At 43.0% G+C, this 21,346-nt stretch overlaps 1 protein-coding gene across 29 annotated transcripts in view; it reads left to right on the top strand.

The window, feature by feature from the left end:
- LOC308160526 (neurexin-1a) overlaps nucleotides 1-12,844 on the top strand; it is a gene marked incomplete at its 5' end in the record, with an annotated part of 306,372 nt that extends 293,528 nt beyond the window's left edge. For 22 of the 29 annotated variants that reach the window (XM_080534459.1, XM_080534441.1, XM_080534442.1 and 19 more), the window contains 2 exons: nucleotides 1,502-1,589; nucleotides 12,462-12,844. In XM_080534459.1, the coding sequence (XP_080390585.1) occupies nucleotides 1,502-1,589; nucleotides 12,462-12,766 (393 nt within the window). In that variant the 3' untranslated portion in view covers nucleotides 12,767-12,844. The remainder of the gene's footprint in view (nucleotides 1-1,501; nucleotides 1,590-12,461) is intronic. The other 7 variants (XM_080534460.1, XM_080534455.1, XM_080534457.1 and 4 more) reach the window with 1 other exon arrangement.
- Between the last annotated feature and the right edge of the window lie 8,502 nt (nucleotides 12,845-21,346).

Genomic DNA, 21,346 nt, shown 5'->3' with positions numbered 1-21,346 from the left:
AACATTAGGACAGAAGATGGACTATGAACAAAGAAATGTCCTCCATATAAATCAATGCTAATCTAACCAGAAAGCATCTCCCCAATCATTCATAGTAAAGTGATCTCTAAAATAGCACGCACCACAGCATTGGTTGAAATATTAAATCCATGTATTGTTATACCTCTCCCCATATATTTCTCTTAGATTCATTCATTGTCTTGAAAAATATATATTTTTGAATCAACATATGTCTCTCCGTTAAATATACCTCATGTTTAATATTTAAATATATACATTGAATGAAAATATACATTTAATAAAAAATATACATTACAATTTAAATAGTATCATCCTAATGATTAACACTTAATAAGTTAACACTTAATCAGCCATGAGGGGTCATTTGTGAGTAAAAAAAAAAGTGATATCTTTGCACTCGGTCAAATTTCAGGACCCTCCTTTCATGACTTTTCCTAGATATGTACGTTCTACGACCCAGTATCCTTACATTTTCAAAATCACATCAGGATAAGCTAGTATAAAGCATTCTTTGTGTAGGAAGCAGGCTAATTTACAAGCGGCAAACTAGTGGTCGTTGTAAATAGCAGCTTAGCATTGTAAAGAGGGGGTCATTTGGCCCCCGAGGCGGCTCTTTTAGTAGTAAAAAGGTCACGGCTGTTACCTTGGTACATAGATAGATAAATGTACACGAGTAATGCTGATCTTGAAGGCACTGGCAAATGACCTTTACTGAGTTTGATGGCAAGAGAATAAAATAACGTTGCAGTATAATGTTTTACCCTTTTTTGCCAGTCGTAATTTTTTTGCTTGCCCTTTTCTTGATTTCCCAATGAGTCAATGCTATTGTGTTCTATCCAAGCAGGTGAGAGAGAAGGGCATGGAATAGGGCGTGGGGAGGGTTCAGGGCTTGAGAGAAGAGGAACAGAGTAGCAAGGCACAACCTTTTCCATATGTTTGCACTGGTTCAGTTCAGTAAATGTTCAATTTAAATTAACAAGTATTGAATCAAGCAAATGGAACAACATATAAGGGAATCATTCCTAGATGTTTGCGGGATTGCTCGGTCCAATCTTTTCCATTACGTTTGTCCTCTAAATGTCAGTGGTGTTTTGTTATGGCACTAAACAATCCCTTGGAGGGGCTGATAGTACAGCACACTGCCTCAGTATGATTTTAATGTGAGTTGACAATTGTGCTGTGAACTTTAGTCTCTTCTGTTCCTCAATAATCAAATCTCATTTTTGTAATGACAATTTTGCCTGGAAAGCAGTGCTGCAGCTGCTTCTGCAGCGGCCGGATGGAACTATGTTGACAGATAAATCCACCGGCTAAACAATATGGCTCTCAGGACTCATCTCTCCTCTGCCCCTTTTCTCCTGATTCAACCAGTGGGATCCCAGACTATTGATGGTGTGGTTTGAACAACATCTGCCTACTCAGGCACTGTCAAATAGCCCCCACCTCTCATTCCTCTTTCTCTCTCTCTCTACCCCTACAGACCACGGATGACCTGCTGGTGGCGTCAGCAGAGTGTCCGAGCGATGACGAGGACATCGATCCCTGTGAGCCGAGCTCAGGTGGGTTAGGTTAGTCATCTCTTTTTTTATTCTACTTCTCTCTGGGTCTCAGTGTCTCCCTGTGTGTCAATCACAGTCTCCTCCTCCACCAAACAGTTATGCGGCATCTAGACGGGGTGGTGACTTAATCATGGCATCTTGTCTTTGTGTTGTTTTGGGCCACCGTCGTTTGTTTGTGTTCACTCGCACCTCACATAACCTAACAACACAATTCAGGGGAGTATTCAAAAAAAGATAAGACCGCATGTGATTGTAATTATGGTATTCCACAGTGACTCCAAAACTAATGATACCGATGAGTATAAACCCAGACAGGAGCAGCCAAGCAGTGTGTGGAGATTGATTTCCAAACACCCTCTGTGTTCAGTATCTGGTGCGAGGAGGGTCCCGACTGTCGTTAATTAAGCTCACCAGCAAACAGTGGGAGTACTTCCTGTTGTTGTATGCCACCATTTATGAGGGCTGATTGCACATGACACCTTGAGCAGCATCATGATTGTTTCCACATCCCCCCCCCCCCTAGGAAAACACAGAAACACAGAACACGTCTTAACTGTCCTCAAGGGAGACAACAGACCCCATGTGACAGAGCTTACATGTGTTCTAGTGTTAGGAGATACTTACTGTCTGGCTTTGTATTGTTCAAGCCTGTATGCTATCATGAGATTTGCCTTTTGTGGGTCAAAAAGGGATAATGACACAAAACCGTTCTTGTTAAAAGACCTTGGAACCTTGGATTTCAGGATAATTGCACTTTACCTTATTCCATGCAAGTGATGCATTTTGGTGTTGAAGGCAACAGTCTACTTAATATCTCCTTTTTTATATTTGTTTCCTTACCACATCAATATTGTGTCAACATGCCAAAGCCTTTGCAGCTGGCAAGATACTGTGTTATTTAGATATGTTAATTTCACTGCAACACACATACATACATACAGTGTGAATGTGAATTTCTTAGAGTCTAGTATATTGAAATTGGATAGAGTTTTTAAGAAAACAAACAGATCTATTGCAATCAGAAATAATGCATCAACATCATCCCCAGGAGACATAACTAGTCAAGTGTTGTGTTATCAGAGGAATGTTTATAATTAATTCAGTGTTCAAAGAAGCACCAATTGTTCAAGAACTATACCACAGTCAAGTATTGTCATTATAGAACACTGATCATGTAGAATACAAAGATGGAAAATACATCACATTATAAACATGTATAAGAAACACGATCCAGATGTTAATCTCAATGGTTTGATTAACAATAGCAGTACATACATAAACAGTACATATACACAATATTTCACCGTTATTGCTACTACAAATTGGAGATCCAGTTTTTACGTTCCTATTTAAAAAGCCTGCAATCTAATCTCTCTCATTACCACAGAGAAAAGGCAATTATGTTTGACCCTGGTGCTTAGCTCAGAATAAAGGGTTTTTCAAACGCATACTGAATGGATTGTGAGCATAACAACAATTAAGTACAGACTTAAAAAGCCTCCCTCTTGCTGTATTGATCTGTACGTGGTAATTAAGCCTTCACTAAATTAATGTCTGCCCTGTGGCATCCAGACTACTACTGTCTGATTTGGGGCTGTCTTTTGTAGAAGAGGTAGAAACGTTCGTAGGTATCATCAGACTCTTTGTCTTATTCACCATAGTCGTATTCCAAATAGAGACCTTTTACAATAGTTAATTACGGTCTACACCTGCGGTCTCTCTGTCCAAAGCAATACTCTGGAGATGAATATACTGTACATACTGCTCTACGGCGAGTAGCTGGCATTACAGATTGTCTGACAAGGTCATTCTACAAAAGCTAACACACTGTACTGTACTATGCTGAAACTTAGAGGCACACTCTCCGCGAACAGTGTATCCCTTTCCCTCTGCGATCCAGCGATGGGATTTGACGTCAGTTCTGCGGATTCCCAGGGTGACAGCTGTCCAACACAGTATCCAGATTAATATCTACATTCAGGAACGCTCACATGCTCTACAGAACACCCGGTGCTATATCTCTGATAGAGCAGCCACGTGTGAAGGACTGGATCCATTGTCACAAATACAGCGTCAGTTTCTCGTATTCCCTCTCCTTTCTATGAAAGGTGGAGATTACACTGAGAATATGCAGAGAATATCTGAGAATATCTATCGTAGAATTTCGGATCAATTATTGTAAGGTAACACAAGTCTGCAAAGCTCACCCCGTTAGGCCAGGGCAAGCTGTATTTTAGCCATGCTTGACTTTTTTTTGTTATCGTTACATGACCACAACCCTCAATTGTGAGTCTGGAGAAGATAAAAGGTGAATAACAGAGGCATCCCAGGTGGGGGCCTCGGTGACAGACTCATCCGAGAGGTGTCTCTTCCCCAAGGTCAGTTCTAGATCATGCTGTAGATCACTGGACACTCGTCCCGCGGAAGCCATCGAGCCGCATCGATCGGCCATCTTACTTATTGCCGTCGCTTTATTTATCTTGCCTCTGGAATCCATGGCCAGGCAGCAGCGTGAGCAGAGCTTATCTTCCAGCAGGACCGAGATTAGATCCACTGCAGCAAATTGAATCCTCCTCCTGATTCAGGAAACCTCACAGGGATACGACCCATGTTGCTACAGCACATCTGATCAGTCGGAGGGGGCCGGGTGAACCTGAGTCAGGCCAGTGCCAGGAGGACCGCCTCGTCAATAGCTGCAAGACATAGCGAGAGCAGAGCCAACGGTACAGACTGGCAGAAGCAAGCAGGGGGGGGGATATAGAAGATAAATGACATGGAAGCTTGGATCAAATTGTCAAGTCTATCCAGAGCCAGATAGCTCACTCCACGTTCAGGATATGGATTCTTAGTTTTGCATATTTACAGCCGGAAAATGCATCATTCTCATATGCATCGTTATTGTGACAAAACTGTGTTTCTCCTGATGTACATTTTAGATAATGTCTTCCAAATGTCTCACACACTTAAGCTGCTCTCTCATCTGGGCTTGCTTTCTCTAGTGCTTCCAGTCCTGAGAACACAGGACTAGATTCAGATTTAGATTTAGATTTAGATTTAGGCTACGTACTGCAGTTTGTTTTAGTTGACGATTGCATTATTTTCCTCGTCTGTCTGCATGTGTTATGCAACATCTAGTGGTGTGAGATCTACCTTATGTCCTTCAGATGAGCCTAGCAAGCACAAGTGAGCAGACCGGACTTTGAGCGCTATTATACTTGCAGCAAATGATCTCTCAGCTCCGTCATTCCCAGCTCCACCAGGCCCCCCCTTTAGCCCGCCTGTGGGCAGGTTGAGGTTAATCATCTCTGTATCTTCTCTGTTCTCTGCTTTCTATCCTTGGGCATTGTATAGTGTCATTAGCGGCTACAAAGTGTTTCACATGTGTGCTAACGTATTTGCTTCATGGAAGTGGTGAAAGCAATCGCATTAATTAACAAAGCTATAAATAAAGTGTCTAATGGTAAATCCCATATTTAGATCAAATCTTAAATATTGTTTCAAAGTAGCGCTGAGATGAATGAAATAATAACAACACACTGCTGGCGTGAGAGGTCACTGACCACATATAATAGGCTATTCAATCATACCCAGCATGAGCTCTCCTGGTGCTCTTTGTTTCTCTCGCCGAGTACCGTGCACTATGCATGCCAATAGACCACTATCCACCATAACAAGAAGAAGAATTTAGTATAGCTACGATAAGATGCCTCTGAAGTCTTATCTCTATTCTCATAGCGACACCTCAGGAATGTGATGAAAACATATTATCACCATTGACAATTGTTTGCACTCACCTATCACAGCAATGGTGAACATATTAAAGTATTGTCTGCCTGTGCTCTACTGTGCTTGTTGGAAATCAGACATAATAGCATACCAATTCTTCCAGCGATGAGTCCAGTTTTGCCTCAAATATGTTTGCTGTGTTTTGTAATTTTGTTCATTTTATGTATCTCTGGCTCACTGGAGATTACCCCAGACAAGGCTTCTATGGAGATCGAATATTAAATGGAATGTGTTCTGTGAGGAAACGGGATTTCACGGTCATGTCTGCTTCTCTGTCAGGCCCTCCTGCATGCTGATTCCACCATATTTATCTTTTCAATTATTTTATTTTTTCCTCCGACCCTCTTCTTTTTCCTAGCTTCACGTCAGCATCAACATACTGACTTTGAGGCTAACGCGATGTGTCTGTTTATTAGTCTGAGTGGCGTATGACAGATTAAGCCTATCTGAGTGAGGAGCTCTGTAGACGGCCAGTGTGTGGCATTGGAAACAGGGAGGCGGCCTGTACACATTCTAGAAAGGCTCCTCTCTGGACCTCCCCCTGGGTTCACCAAGCAGTAGAATTGCTTTCTGCAAAGACATTAAACCAACGAAAGAGTAAACAGTCACCATATTTTCCCCTCCACCCAGCCCTGTTAGGAAAGGGCTATGATCCATGAAATGCACATCTTAGCCTGAGCCAGAGGAAAGGAATAAAGTTCATAAAACATTGTATGTTACCTTTCAGATTGGGCCTGGCTTTTCCCCCAGCAAAAAGAGCACAGGGTTCCAGACTCATGATCAATTTAAGTATGATCAAATCAAGTTGTAATCGTTTTTTTACATTTCCAAACACACTTGCAGGCTCCTGTTTTCATTTAAGCATTATAGGTTTATTGGTATGGATTAAGGCTTGAATGAGGATCTGTTACTTGCGTAAAATATTGCTTAAAGTTAGTTTTGAAACTATTATCGATTGTATTTATGCCTCACACACACACACACACACACACACACACACACACACACACACAAAGTAAAACCATAATGTGAGCACTTTTGTCTCTCTTTGCTGATAAATAGGTACCAACAGGGTGCACAGCAGCACCATCCAGTACAACCGAAGAAACATTACGTTTTGTGCAGAAACATTATGAGAACCTCAATGAGGGCCTTTTTCTACCAGGTCAGCACAACCCTGAATACAGCAGTCTGCAGTGTAGCAGTAAACAGGGACTGATAAAAAAAACTCTTTCTCCACAATTTACTGAAGACATGAGGAAGTCAGAGCTATGGCGTATGTGCGGGGCCACGCCCACCTTCGGTACCCTCAAGCCTGGCTCTTAGGGGGAAGTGAAGAGAGCTCAGTTTAGGTGCTCTGTCCCGGCAAATATGCTCCAATGAGGATAGGGCACACCAGCCAGATGAAGACTGGAGTAAACAGAAATATACGAGTCAAAACCACCATGAGTGTTCTTATTGTGTGTGTTACTGTATGGACATGAATTATTAATTAAAATAGTTCATGTTTATTAGGATATTAGATTACTTGGCATTTCATCATGCGTCTGTAATGGGTTTTCCTGCTCTGAACTATCTGCTCAACCCATATACTATAAGAACTGCTTCTAAAGCAGCAACTGGATTTAGCTCCGGTCATGCAAAGCTGAGACAGTTACTTATGCACGCTCTGCTCTCTCATTTCCGCCGCCTTTTCCCGGACCCTCTTATACTGGACGAAGGCTAAAAATGGCATCACACCATTGACTGTGCAGACTCGAACATGCTTTATTAATTCCCACATTGGACTCATTTCATGCTTGCTCAGTTATATGTTCATTTTACACTTTATGAGCATCAGCAGCGCCACACTGGGCTCACACACATGCCTGGCTGTCATCAGGCACAGTCAAGCCAGCGGCGGGCCGTCAGTAAACGAAGGGATGCAGTCACTTCATGAGGACACTCGGTTAATTAAAAATAGGACTTAACACCTCGGTGTTTTGTGCCTGTGAACTGTGTTGGCGGGTGATAGAGTGACCTGTCTGCAAACTCTGATCCTCTCAGATGTGACGAGTCTGACAAACTGGTGATTATGGCTGGATATGTGAAGCTACTGTAGCACTAATCTGGCTGGATTACAGCAATGTGTCACTGAGCAAACCAACTAAACCAGGGTCTCACTGGAGGCAGCCTATAACCCTACAGTACCTCCTCCCTAAGCTATCCTTGATGCAACACATCCTGTACGTCCTTATGCTGTATACCACATGACTTGCAGTAGAGATTTGACAGGAAGGATGGGTGAGAGAGAGAGAGAAGGGATGACATGCAGGATATGTCCGCGGCCGGAATGAATGAATGAATGAATGAATGAATGGTCAAACCGGGAACCCTGCGGTTACATGGTCAGAGCTTAGTCCGCTACGCCACCTAAGCGCCCCATGACTTGTTTTAGTTGTCTTCGCTTTGTGCTCCAGGACCTTATCAAAAACAAGATGATACATATCATGGGTTAATAATAATAATAATAATAATAATAATTCATTGTATTTATATCGTGCTTTTCTGAGGCTCAAAGACGCTGACAATATGGGGAAAACAGAAAACACAGACACAACAAGCGACAGATAACATGAGCACATAGAACACCGTTAACAAACGGGGAACAAGTAACGCAGCAGGGTTTACATGTGAAAATGTATTCTCCTTGTCTTATGAGTTACTGCACGGGACACACGCTTTGTGTTGTGTCCCCCGAGTAAAACAGCTGTTTTAGTGAACGTGATGAATGGCCGAGCACATGACAGTGCGTAATCCCTGCATGTTTCCCAGAACTCTTCACGCCTCTTAACCACCATCAATCCCACTGAAGAAAGGTCAGCCGACACTCTAGCTGTTCATTATATCATAAGTAGTCCTGTTTGCTCCATTACTTCAGAACAAGCGTCACCCTCACCTGAGGCAGCCCCCTCTGGCTCCCCGCTTTCGCTGTTCCCCCCTCATCCACCTCCCCTCAACCTGCTCACCCCGCCACAAATTGCCAAACGAATGAACCTCTGCACTGGAGACAAATGAGGAAAAATGCTCTTTAAGGAGGACCATTTATTTGAATCCCATCTGACAGGTTGGAATCTCTGATCCCATTCCTCTCATTGAGGCTGAGTATGGAGAAAAGGAGGGTAGAAATGGGGAAATCACATCAGACATTTGAAAGCCATTTAGATGAGTACTCCCAGTAGCACCTGCGCTAATACAGTATCACTGAGAGCTGGGTCTCTGCATCCATAGAGGGAGATCCAGGTAGAGGAAATCACTTCAAAGTAGCGACATTTTACCCGCTGCTCTGAAGAAAAAGTACATTGGAGCTAGACTCCTTTAAATACTGCATTGTACAACTGCCTCTCAGTAGCTCTCTTTATCGAGACTGTGATCGTGTGCCATGCCATTACACTCCGCTCAATCATATTATTTTGTCATGGAGTTTTGTCAAGAGTCATATATATATATCATTCTGTCCTTTTTGTTCCGTTATTCCGGTATATCTCCCAATGAAATCCCAACCACAGTCTTGCTAGAGGAAATGAGAGTGACTTAATGATTGAAACACTAACCATGGTCCCCATAAATAAACCAGCAGGGATGTTTTATAATGACCAGGAAGGGACAGGAGTAATGCAAATCTCACTCAGAGATGAGATAGAGAGGGAAAGGTTATTCTGGCAGTTTATGCCACTTCACACCCTGAGAAGACTCCCCTTTTCAGTTTACCCTCTCTCTCTCTCTCTTTCAGCAAGTGTGCCCCTGCTGCGCTATCATGACGCTAGGCATGGCACTTTAAGGTCGTTTTTTCTCTGTCTAATTTTACCCTTGGGTACGCTCGAGTAGAGTTTATAAGAGTGCCCATCATTTTAAACACTTGTTTCAAGCGCCATTTCTTTCCCAGTGTATGTGCCTTGGCTCTGTGGTGATGGAGTGCTAATGAACAGGCAGGCAGATGCATTCAGAGTGAGGCATTCTGGTAAGGTGGTGAAGACGTGGCACCCTTGACGTAACCCTACTCTGTCCCAGCTAGAGGACAAGAGGGCAGAGTAGGTCCAGACAGTTTACTGAGAGGAGATAGACACAAGCCTTTTCTCAATTGTTGTGAACACAACAACAGCATCCTCACCTCTGAAGATCGAGGTTCCTCTCATTACATTTTGAGGATGAAGCAAGTGGAAAACAGAGAACAGGACACGAGGAGTCGTGTTCCTAACAGGTGGTAAACAGGCTACGGTCAACAAACCCAGGAAAATGATTGGGCAATTGGTCTTACATTTTCAGTATTCATTTTCAATGAATCCAAAGCCAGCTCTGTAATGAAGTCTAAATGTTTGATAACGGGGTTAATATCTCAACACATTGCACTTTTGGGATCCATTTGCACCAGTGAATGAAGAACTGATTGCATATCAGCAATCTATCTTTATGTTCGAGTGCTGTCCAGAGTATAATTCTACTCCCATCAACTCTGATAGCCCTCTCAACTGTTCCCCTTCATCTCTCTCAGTAGAGAGCCATGGGTGTCATTGGTTGGGTGTTTGATTGACACCATTGGCACTGAACTCAGACTAATATACTCTAATGAAGGTTAATCTCTTCAGACAAATGCATGATATCTATGTCAGCACAATACAGTGGAGACGTTCAATCCTTTAACTAGTGCCACAATACCCACCCCTATTTTTCAAAGACATCAATTCTTTATTCTCTAGAATAGCAGTGATTACAGAGTTCTATCTCCGCATCATTTTGGCCTATTTCCTTCTGTCTTCTCTCAAACAGCTGAAAGTGTAAACAAAACTAAATGGATAGACGGGGGCCAATCAAAAGATCTGCTCAGAAGCAGGTGCCAGGGGCGTCCCCGGAGGGTGCTATTAGAGTATGTGTGGGAAAGCATCAGGAACCAGGGTCTCTACAGGAAGGGAGCACCGTGGAGCTGTCACTTGACTTACTCTTGGAGTGTCAGACAGAGCCCTCCTACCTTCTGTGTTCCCCTGCCACGGTCACCACACCACAGGCGACGGGGGAGGTTACAAGGAGGAGGCTTGACTGCCTGCCTCCATAAGAGGGTTCTCCTCTGTCAGGCAGCCACCATGCTATTTCGCCTTTTGACTTTTTGACCCTGAACAAAGACGGGATAAAAAAAAATGTAAAAGTAACTCACTATAATCGTTCTCCCAATGTTTTCCTAGGCAGGGCCGTGTCAGCCAGTGGCTTTTGCCCACAAGGTGAGAGCTTTCTTCACACCTGTCTACAAGGATAAGTGGGCTTGTCACGGGAAGAGCTAATCTGTTGCAACACTCAGTCACACTCAATCCCCTGGCGGCGCTCTCCCCTCGTCCTTGAGTGTCTGCTAGCATTGTTAGCACACCTGCTCCGGAACTCCATCCAACCAGGCTCAAAAAGAGTGGCCTATAGTAACAAAGAGAAAGACACACGCATGCTTTCACACATCCTTTCACTCTTCTTGCAACACAGATAGCCCTACTTACTGTTGCTGTTGCCCAAAAGGCTGTAAATAACAAACAGCTAACGTTTTACGCAGAGCGAGTTCAGTTTGAGAGGGGGTGCATGGAAATGTGTTTCAGAATATTCACCATTAACTCAAGAAGGCTAGACCTGAGTGTTAAAAGGACTTTATCTAAGGAGGGCATTAGCACAGAGAGTGAGAGAGATGAAGGGGAACAGTGTAGAGGGCTTTCAGAGTTGATGGGAGTAGGATTATCATTTGGACAGCACTCGAACATAAAGAGAACTTGCTGATATGCAATCAGTTCTTCATTCACTGGTGCAAATGGATCCCAAAAGTGCAATGTGTTGAGATATTAATCCCGTTATCAAACATTTAGACTTCATTACAGTGCTGGCTTTTGATTCATTGAAAATGAATACTGTAATTGACAGAGCCTATTATGTTGCTAATTTGCAATTTGCATCATAATGACGTGTTCAGTCGCTGTGCGAATCATCATGAACATCATGCGCTGCTCAAGAAAACACTTCCTCTTACCCTTATAATATGAATTCTGTGTTTTGATTTAATATGTGAGATTTCATTACATGTGCAAGATCCTGCCAATAACTGTAAGGCCTGTTTACAATTATAATACACAAAATAAAACAGGGCAAAAAAAAATTGGGCCTATTAGAAACACATGTTTATGCAACACAAGGATCGGCTGGGCTGTTGCTGTAGAGATTTGATTCAGCTCAAATGCAATGGGACTCCAGGGGTTGGGTCTCACTTGAATTTCAGAAAATGTATATGGACCGAAATGCCGATGCAGCCGTCTGGCCCAGATGGGCAGGTGCGTCATTTGGGTATTGCACAATGGTTGCGTGAAGTTTGGGGAGGACACCATTTTTGGAAAATCCATCGATTCTGACAAATGCAATTACTGCAAGGTTAAACGCCTCTGCTTACTTTAATATTAAATTACTCACGTTGATTATAATCACAGGAGTAATTTTAGTAAATGTATTTCAATTTACTTTTGGGGAAGGTTAGCTTCCCCTAGTCTCTGATCATGGCAAGATCTGTAAGTAATATGAATGTGATAAAGTATTAAATGCTGTGTTTACCTGTATATGCCCCTGTGTGTCGGCCCACTAAAACATTATTAATGTGTGGTTCATTGGTAAGTTGTTCATTGGTAAGTCCATTGATCCAGTGTCAACCAGTGTACTGTACCTTGAACCATGACCATTGTGCGCTTTGTTCATACTAGTTAATGATATTGATCTATACTCATGCACCTAAGAGAAATGCAAATCACTGTCTTTCGTCATGTGTGACAGTGAATGTGAACATGTTTTTATGAATTATTATTATTTATTAATTATTTATTTAAGTATATAGGATTGCGTTAGAAAGGATATCTAAAGTGGTATGAACATGTTTGTTTTAGTTTAGTAGAGGTCCTTTACTTGATTTAGCCAACACATTGTATGCTTTATACACATGTCACTTAATAGTGAATAAACAGATTGACTGGCTACGGATAAAATAAGGTTGGATTGGAATAGGGTACATTTTATAATAACCACACACCTTCTCTATCTCCCCCACAGCTAACCCCACAGGTCCTGGAGCTAATGGTTTCCCAGGACCCTCTGAGGTGTTCCGTGAGTCCAGCAGTACCACAGGGATGGTGGTGGGCATCGTAGCTGCAGCTGCCCTCTGTATCCTCATCCTCCTCTACGCCATGTACAAATACCGAAACAGAGACGAGGGTTCCTACCACGTAGACGAGAGCCGCAACTACATCAGCAACTCGGCCCAATCCAACGGGACTGTAGTCAAGGAGAAGCCGGCCAACAGTGCCAAGAGCTCCAGCAAGAGCAAGAAGAACAAGGACAAGGAGTACTATGTGTGATCCCTATTACTCTGGTCTTCGCCAGACCGATTTGAACTGTACTCCAAAAGACGAATCAGGAGACCAGCGTGTATAAAAAAAAAAAGTCTTTAGTCTTCATTTTACCTAAAACATGGTGGTACACTGGAAAGTGACAATGAACAAATAAAAACAATCTTCCTTTTCAATCCAAGCACACTGGACTATGGGAATAGCACCAGGATGGACTCTAATGGACAAGACTGATGAGAAGGAAGGTCTGACAAGCAGAAGAATAATCAGATAATCAACAGAATACCATCAGGGGCAAACTAACTACTTTAACCCATCTGTGACTTATTTCCTATACTGGAACATACTGGGATATCTAGTTTCTGGTAAACAGGAGCGAAGAGATTTACAACTGAAGGGAGATGCAGCATTACAAACTCAATGTTTTCATTTACATGATACATATTTGTGTCGCTGGGACCTTTTCTATGAGAAAAAGACAAAAACACAATGCATACGTAACATACTAATAATGAAAACCGCCAAACATTTACCATGGAAGATGAGTGAAAGGAAAGAGATGGCAAGGCAACAATGAAGAGAAATGAATGGACAAATAAGCTACCTATGTGTGAGGAATCAGCCAAAGTATTTGCACTTTTTATAGTGGCAATGATGGCCAACAGAGACTAATGTAAGGCCGATTGATCTGTCAACAGTGCAAACACAAACATGGCGTCTGATTGGTCTTGACAGACTCTGTTTTAAAAGATAATAACATTCATCTTGCTAGCCAGAAATCTTGAGTCCTTAGTTTTCACATCAGTGTGAAATCTAAGGAAAATTCTGGAGTTGTCTGAAAGTGATCATTTGGGAAAACTCCATGCACGCAAAAGTATCTTACTACAGTACATATGTTTATATACAGTACAACCACATCTATGTGTGCTTTCTGGACTGTGACAAAGTGGTGTTTTATAGCCTGTTGTATAGATGATGCAAACTATATCTGCTCCTCAACCATTTTTGGAATAAAAATGAAAAAAGAACAAAAAATTAAATGTTATTAATGTTGCTAGATATAGAAGATTTTACGATGACATCCGCAATTACATTTTTTTCTGTTTGGTTATTTGATTCTCTCCCCTTTATACATGTGTTCCTTTTTAGTTTTTATACAAATGCCAACCTGAGATAGATTGACTCAGCCCAGTAGTAGCCTAACCTGTCCTTCAAATGTACATGGCAATGATAATGGAGAGGCATGGCATGATACAGAGGATTTCGCCCTGTTTAAAGGACATAGGTAGGATCACTGCCTTCCTCCTCAATACTGCTCCCAAACTGAACCTAAGTGAGAATGTTGACGTGCTGATGATGAAGATGATAATGATGTTCATGATAATGATGCTGATGATGTATGTGTCCTCAATGCTTGTCCCAAGTGGTCCTACATGTTTGTCCGATGTACGCTTGGGTTGATGCATAAAGGAGAGAAATAGGACAAAGCGACCATTCCAACCGTTGTGTGTTTGTACTGTCATCTGTCACTCTATTCTGCTTTCCTGAGACCTGTACTTGGAATGAGTAGGATGGAATGACCATGAACTATAAATAACTATGATGAATTATCTTATGTTTCTTCCTTTTTCTTTTTTATTTCTACCCGTGCAATTTTCTACTGTATTTTATGTTCAATTGTGACAATTCTTTATTGACCTCAAAGTTACATTTATTATGAAAAAATAGTTTTGAAAAATGAAATTAATAAATGAATAAAATATTACCCAAATGAAGTTCAGTCTGAGGAAATTCATTAGAATAATGTGTGGGCGCTAAGGTTAGAGATTAAATAGGTGGGTAGTTACAAAATAGTAGATGTTTTAACTACCGTAATAGTCAATTAATTTTCAATTAGAATGTTATCCTATCTGTTAATGTTGACCAAATGTTTTTTTAATCGAGAAGTCAAGGCTTGTCAAAAGCCGCAAAAGACAGGAAATTCTAAATGAGCACCGCCCATATCTTTACCTTTGCACTAACAAGGTTTTCCAGCACACAACTTTGAGATACCTGTTACAGTGCTGTATGTTGGTCTACTGTACTTTAAACAACATGTTCATTTACCAGGTTGCTGTTGAGTTTAGATTCAAAACTTCTCTCAAGCACAGAGCCTGGCCCGATACGGTATAGAGCGTTGATGACTCGGCATCTAGGTTCCGGTCTGTGCCTCTCTGCATTATGATGCATTGTTGATATTGTGCAATCATCTTTGTATTCCAATGTGAAGGACAAGCAGCAGTGTATTTAAGGTTTATATTAATGACACTAATATTAATATCTTATTTATTATTGTATATATAAATATCAATTATTATTATTATTATTATTATTATTATTATTATTATTATTATTATTATTATGTATACCTAGCTAGCTTAAAAGACTGTAAATATCTAGCCATCTTTATATCTAGCTAGCTTAATAAAGTGTACATTTTTGCGATTTCGCGATCATAACATTTGATCATTTATAGCTGCATATAGCATGCATCGAATCCAGCCTGAACCTCCAGATCCCGCCAAACAGACCGCACAAGCTCCATGCGCGCTTGATTGTCCAGGTTGTCGTCCCCGTGGCTGGAGAACCAGGACTTCAGGGACTGGGCAGTGACTCAGGCCAAGTCTGTCCCCGGGGCTGGAGAACCAGGACTTCAGGGACTTCAGGAGAACCAGGACTTCAGGGACTGGAGAACCAGGACTTCAGGGACTTCAGGCGAACCAGGACTTCAGGGACTGGGCAGTGACTCAGGCCAAGTCTGCTGCTCCTCCAACAGCAGAGGCCTCAGCCCACACCACCACTACATTCAACCCCAACATTGGCCTCGCCTACCGCTCTTGTGTACCACTCCAGGCAGTGGATCAGGAATCACTTTTGCTTTTTTCTACCAACCTTTCCATTCTGTTGAATACAATGATAAAGGAGAGCGAAAATATGGAAATATGAAACCTTTATTAGTCAGTTAAACTCGACTGCCAATCAAAAGTGTGTCATTATTGGCCAATCAGTAGCCTGTTGCTGTGCTGCAAGAATTCGCTGGGTATATTAATGTAAGAAATCGCTGTCAATCTTCGAGGTTGATTTGAGGAGATAAGCTCATGATTGATACATCCAGTTGCTTACTAGTTAGCCATATCAAATGAGATACTTTTGTTTGCATGGAAGCAATACTTTTGTTAGCACGGAAGCATCGCAAGTCAAGGAAGATCTCTTCGGGTAAGTCAAATTACCCCCAAAAAATGCTTGTCGAAGTCATTGTGACTTCGGTTTTAGCTAGTTGCTTATTAGTACTAACATTACATTAGAAACATGAAAGTGTCTGACAGCTGACGAGGTTGATGTGACCAACCATCTGTCAAAAGCAAGGCAAGAATGGGATTATTATGACAGCTATTCGATATTCTGTATTAAGCCAACCATTTAATTGGTTATTTTCTCTGTACATTTAGCACACAGACTGTCTGTATTCAAATGACCATGAAAAACCTTCACTCAAGTGAACATGTTCACTTGAGTGAATGCCACCAAACTATTATTTATTGTACTCATGTTTACCAGGTGGCCGTCCTCGAGACTCCTGCCTAAACACAGACCCTGGATCAGAATGAGCTGTGGGATCTATGCCTCATTATTGGCCACATATGCTGTGAAGCACACATCATACAACAGGTGTGAATAGAAGCCCATGTTTTCTTTATTGCAATAACCAGCTGAAGGACACGATTGATTTTGTATTTTTTTCAGAACACGTGCATTCCTGACCCTTCATGGCGCAAAGTCTCAACATCTGTATCTCAACAGATTCCGATCCAAAGTCTGATGACTTTGTGTTCGACCTGGTGCTGCCTGAGGTATTTAAATACATCCAATCATTATTTCTTAAGTGTTGTCTGTTGTTGCTGCTCTGTGTCTTTGCGGATTAATATCCTACAGATCACAGTGAGGATTCTGCAGAAAGTTGAGGGCTGCAGTCGCTTTTGGGCCAAGCAGATTGTTAGGAGTGAGTCAATTGACATCGGCATGACTGCAGTCGCTAGGCTGAGATGCTAGGCAACAGGGCATAACACCAGCAGAGTTTATGGAAGGTCATGAGAGAGCAGCGGGGAGTTGTGAATTACTGTGTTGAAAGTATGGATTTTTTTAGGAGTTTGCTTGATCGGGATGAGGGATAATTTAAAAGATGTTTCACCATATTGGTTAAGTGGGTTTTCCTGTTTTTTCTTTTATTCTCTCTCAATGTATATACATTTTAACTAGTGGCAATCAATCTCAGTCAATTAGCCAAAGAACGCCATCCAAACTGTGAAGCACAGGGGTGGCACCATCATGTTGTGGGGGTGCTTTGCTGCTGGAGGGACTGGTGCAATAGATGGCGTCATGAGGAAGGAAAATGATGGGGATATTTGTGACAGGAGCTGGTGTTTTGTTCCCCAAGTCGGCAAGGTCATTTTTCAGTTTTTTACAAATTGTGAAAATGCAGATTGTAAGCTTTAAGATCATGTGTCATATTGAAATCTGAAAATAGTTGAAGAAGATATGTTTATTTGAATGTTGGTACACCTCAAACCAAATAGCGAAGACAACTGCCCTGAATCAACAGACTGTGCTCCATCGCGCTTGGTAGCTTGCAGCTAAGAACTAAGAACATCGCTATGTAACACCTAACATCTGCATGTTTAGTAGGGATGCGGCCAAATACGAATACATTATTTGGGAAAGCACAACTAATGCGATGGAAAGCGATATAGTATAATCATTGTGGATGGCCACAAGATAAAGAAGATTCTCTTTGCAACATAGGACTTTTTGATCTAGACTAGTAGTTCAGACATACCCTCTTCCTGCTTATATTAATCTCCCCCCCCCGCAACATAGTTGTTGTTGACGCTGTATGGGACTGCCCTGGACTCAAAAACTTCTCAGTTTCATGCAGAAGTCAACCAGTACCCTTGCTTAGAAAGGTGATCTGGACTCGCAACCCGGTTTTAATCGGAGAAGCATACATTGGTTTTATAGTACCTAAGACCTGTTGAATGAGACTGAAACACTTTTCCCAGGTGTCTTTCTCTCTCCCAACTGAGAGACACGAATCACAGCTGTGCTGCTTCTGTTGTGACCCAACATGGTTCCAACCACTTCTGTGTCACATTTGTTGCATAGCAACCTGGTGACACAGCCTATCTCTGATGACATCCTCTGTGTCCACACCAGCCACAGCACGTCTATGCAGTTACTGAGTCATGTCCAGGATCATTATTAGGACCAGTCAAATAGACTTCTGCCGTTTAAACAACAATACAATTACGTAATTTGTTAATCTCGTAATCCTATAATTATCTGAATTCATACATTTTGAAATGTTGTAAATTGTAAATATTCAATTCATGTATGTAAATATTCAATTAATCCTTAAACAATTAACCAATAATGACATTTTTGTAACCAGTGATACCTTTTTTTGCATGTAAGTTCTAAACATTTCCAATGCCCCCTCCAGCATGAGTTCTTTATGCACATGATATCAGATCGTTCAAGATCCTTATTGTTGCACCATAAGTGTGTTTCTGATAACATAGCCTCTATCGTTCGTCTAATTAGGTTGGTCTAGCTTGTATCGCTTAACTTTATTTTACATTTTACCTGGATATCCAACAAATGTATTCAACCCAAGATGACTGTTCCCGTCTCGTCCCTGCAAAGGCTAATCTACAAGGGTGAGTAACGTTAGCTAGGTTATGTTAATGTTTGCATTTGCTTTGGTACCTATGTCTGGCTGCCTTCCACTTTATGTTTGGCCAGTAACTTTCCAAGATTAAATATAAAATATTATAATATCAGATCAAAAGGCTAGGGCTACAGGTAGGCCTATAGGAGATCTAGATTGACGGACACAGTGCTCTTTAGTGTAGCCATAATGATTAGTCCACATCAGCTGATTAGATTATTGCTCATGCAACAAAGTTGTTATTTCACAAATTGTTTTTAATGACAACTATAATGTCCACATACAAATAGGCCTATACCATAGCCCACATCAATACCCATGTGGCTGTTGAACAAGTGGTTGAACTGTAAATGGTTGAACAAAAAAACCTCATCCCCTCACTCCAAGTCATTGATCACCTCTCTAGTTAGTCATTCAGTCAGTAATTATTTGAGCAGTTGAAGCAGTCAGTCCTATGAATTACACTCTACTATTAGCTAAATGTGAGAGACTGACAGATATTTATCTGTTGACCTAGTGTTTCTGACTAGGGCACGTACAATAAAGAGTAGCAAGACTCAAAGTGCTGAATAAAAAATAGAAAATAAATACAATAATTGACAATTCTAAAAGCGAAGTGCATGCAACTAATAGCTAGTAAATAATTTGGCTTTGCTGTTTCTTTTTTCAGGTGCTCAATAGTGCTCCTCCATATTGCTCCCCAAAGCATGGCGAAACACGCAGGTGTATCACAAGAAGCACATGTACTTTGTTAACACCCTCTACTTCCTTCCCCTGGTGCTGGATAGGTAGACTTTGCAGTGCCTCCTTGTGTGACTGACTTGGGCCTCAGTTTGAGGAATTAAATGTGTTGTACGGCAACATTGGGTGCCTTGAAAGGCGCCATATAAAATAAATGTATTATTATTATTATTATTATTATTATTATTAATAATCAGTTTGAGGGGAAATGCTGCTCAGTGAGGCAGCAGGGGAGTGCCGGCAGCAGGAAGGTCCCCAGTGGATGAACGTCGTGGGGTGTGGTGCTCTCCCCAGTGGATGAACGTCGTGGGGTGTGGTGCTCTCCCCAGTGGATGAACGTCGTGGGGTGTGGTGCTCTCCCCAGTGGATGAACGTCGTGGGGTGTGGTGCTCTCCCCAGTGGATGAACGTCGTGGGGTGTGGTGCTCTCCCCAGTGGATGAACGTCATGGGGTGTGGTGCTCTCCCCAGTGGATGAACGTCGTGGGGTGTGGTGCTCTCCCCAGTGGATGAACGTCGTGGGGTGTGGTGCTCTCCCCAGTGGATGAACGTCGTGGGGTGTGGTGCTCTCCCCAGTGGATGAACGTCGTGGGGTGTGATGCTCTCCCCAGTGGATGAACGTCGTGGGGTGTGGTGCTCTCCCCAGTGGATGAACGTCGTGGGGTGTGGTGCTCTCCCCAGTGGATGAACGTCGTGGGGTGTGGTGCTCTCGCCAGTGGATGAACGTCGTGGGGTGTGGTGCTCTCCCCAGTGGATGAACGTCGTGGGGTGTGGTGCTCTCCCCAGTGGATGAACGTCGTGGGGTGTGGTGCTCTCCCCAGTGGATGAACGTCGTGGGGTGTGGTGCTCTCCCCAGTGGATGAACGTCGTGGGGTGTGGTGCTCTCCCCAGTGGATGAACGTCGTGGGGTGTGGTGCTCTCCCCAGTGGATGAACGTCGTGGGGTGTGGTGCTCTCCCCAGTGGATGAACGTCGTGGGGTGTGATGCTCTCCCCAGTGGATGAACGTCGTGGGGTGTGGTGCTCTCCCCAGTGGATGAACGTCGTGTGGTGTGGTGCTCTCCCCAGTGGATGAACGTCGTGGGTTGTGGTGCTCTCCCCAGTGGATGAACGTCGTGGGGTGTGGTGCTCTCCCCAGTGGATGAACGTCGTGGGGTGTGGTGCTCTCCCCAGTGGATGAACGTCGTGGGGTGTGGTGCTCTCCCCAGTGGATGAACGTCGTGGGGTGTGGTGCTCTCCCCAGTGGATGAACGTCGTGGGGTGTGGTGCTCTCCCCAGTGGATGAACGTCGTGGGGTGTGGTGCTCTCCCCAGTGGATGAACGTCGTGGGGTGTGGTGCTCTCCCCAGTGGATGAACGTCGTGGGGTGTGGTGCTCTCCCCAGTGGATGAACGTCGTGGGGTGTGGTGCTCTCCCCAGTGGATGAACGTCGTGGGGTGTGGTGCTCTCCCCAGTGGATGAACGTCGTGTGGGGTGTGGTGCTCTCCCCAGTGGATGAACGTCGTGGGGTGTGGTGCTCTCCCCAGTGGATGAACGTCGTGGGGTGTGGTGCTCTCCCCAGTGGATGAACGTCGTGGGTTGTGGTGCTCTCCCCAGTGGATGAACGTCGTGGGGTGTGGTGCTCTCCCCAGTGGATGAACGTCGTGGGGTGTGGTGCTCTCCCAGCAGTTCTCTCATTACATTGATCCTCTCACCTATGAGAGAGATGGAGTGGGGGAGAATGAGGGAGTGGAGAAGATGGGGGAGTGGGTAGGTATGGTACTGTATTTGATTTGTATATGTCTAATACACAAAGAAAATTCAAACTTCAATAATCAACTGACCTGTTAACTGGCGGTGAACAATGTGGCCATTGAGGAGGGCAATGTCAACCAGGTGTAAAAATATATTTTTATATCACTTTGTGGTGGTTAGCTTTCTGGCACAGAAAGGCACTCACTCCTAACAAAGCTGTTGACCATGTCTGCCTTATGTAGTCCAGAATGCAGTCTGGCTTCACCTTCCTCTTTTCTGTCAGGTAGTCCACCTTCCCTGTGGCCGACATGGATGGACATCTCTCCTATCGTGCCATTTCACTGCCAGTTGTCGA

The sequence above is a fragment of the Nansenia antarctica genome (genome assembly GCF_963989245.1).
Source record: "Nansenia antarctica genome assembly, chromosome: 1".
In the NCBI taxonomy this organism is placed as follows: Eukaryota; Metazoa; Chordata; class Actinopteri; order Argentiniformes; family Microstomatidae; genus Nansenia; species Nansenia antarctica.
This window is presented reverse-complemented; position numbering and strand designations above follow the sequence as displayed.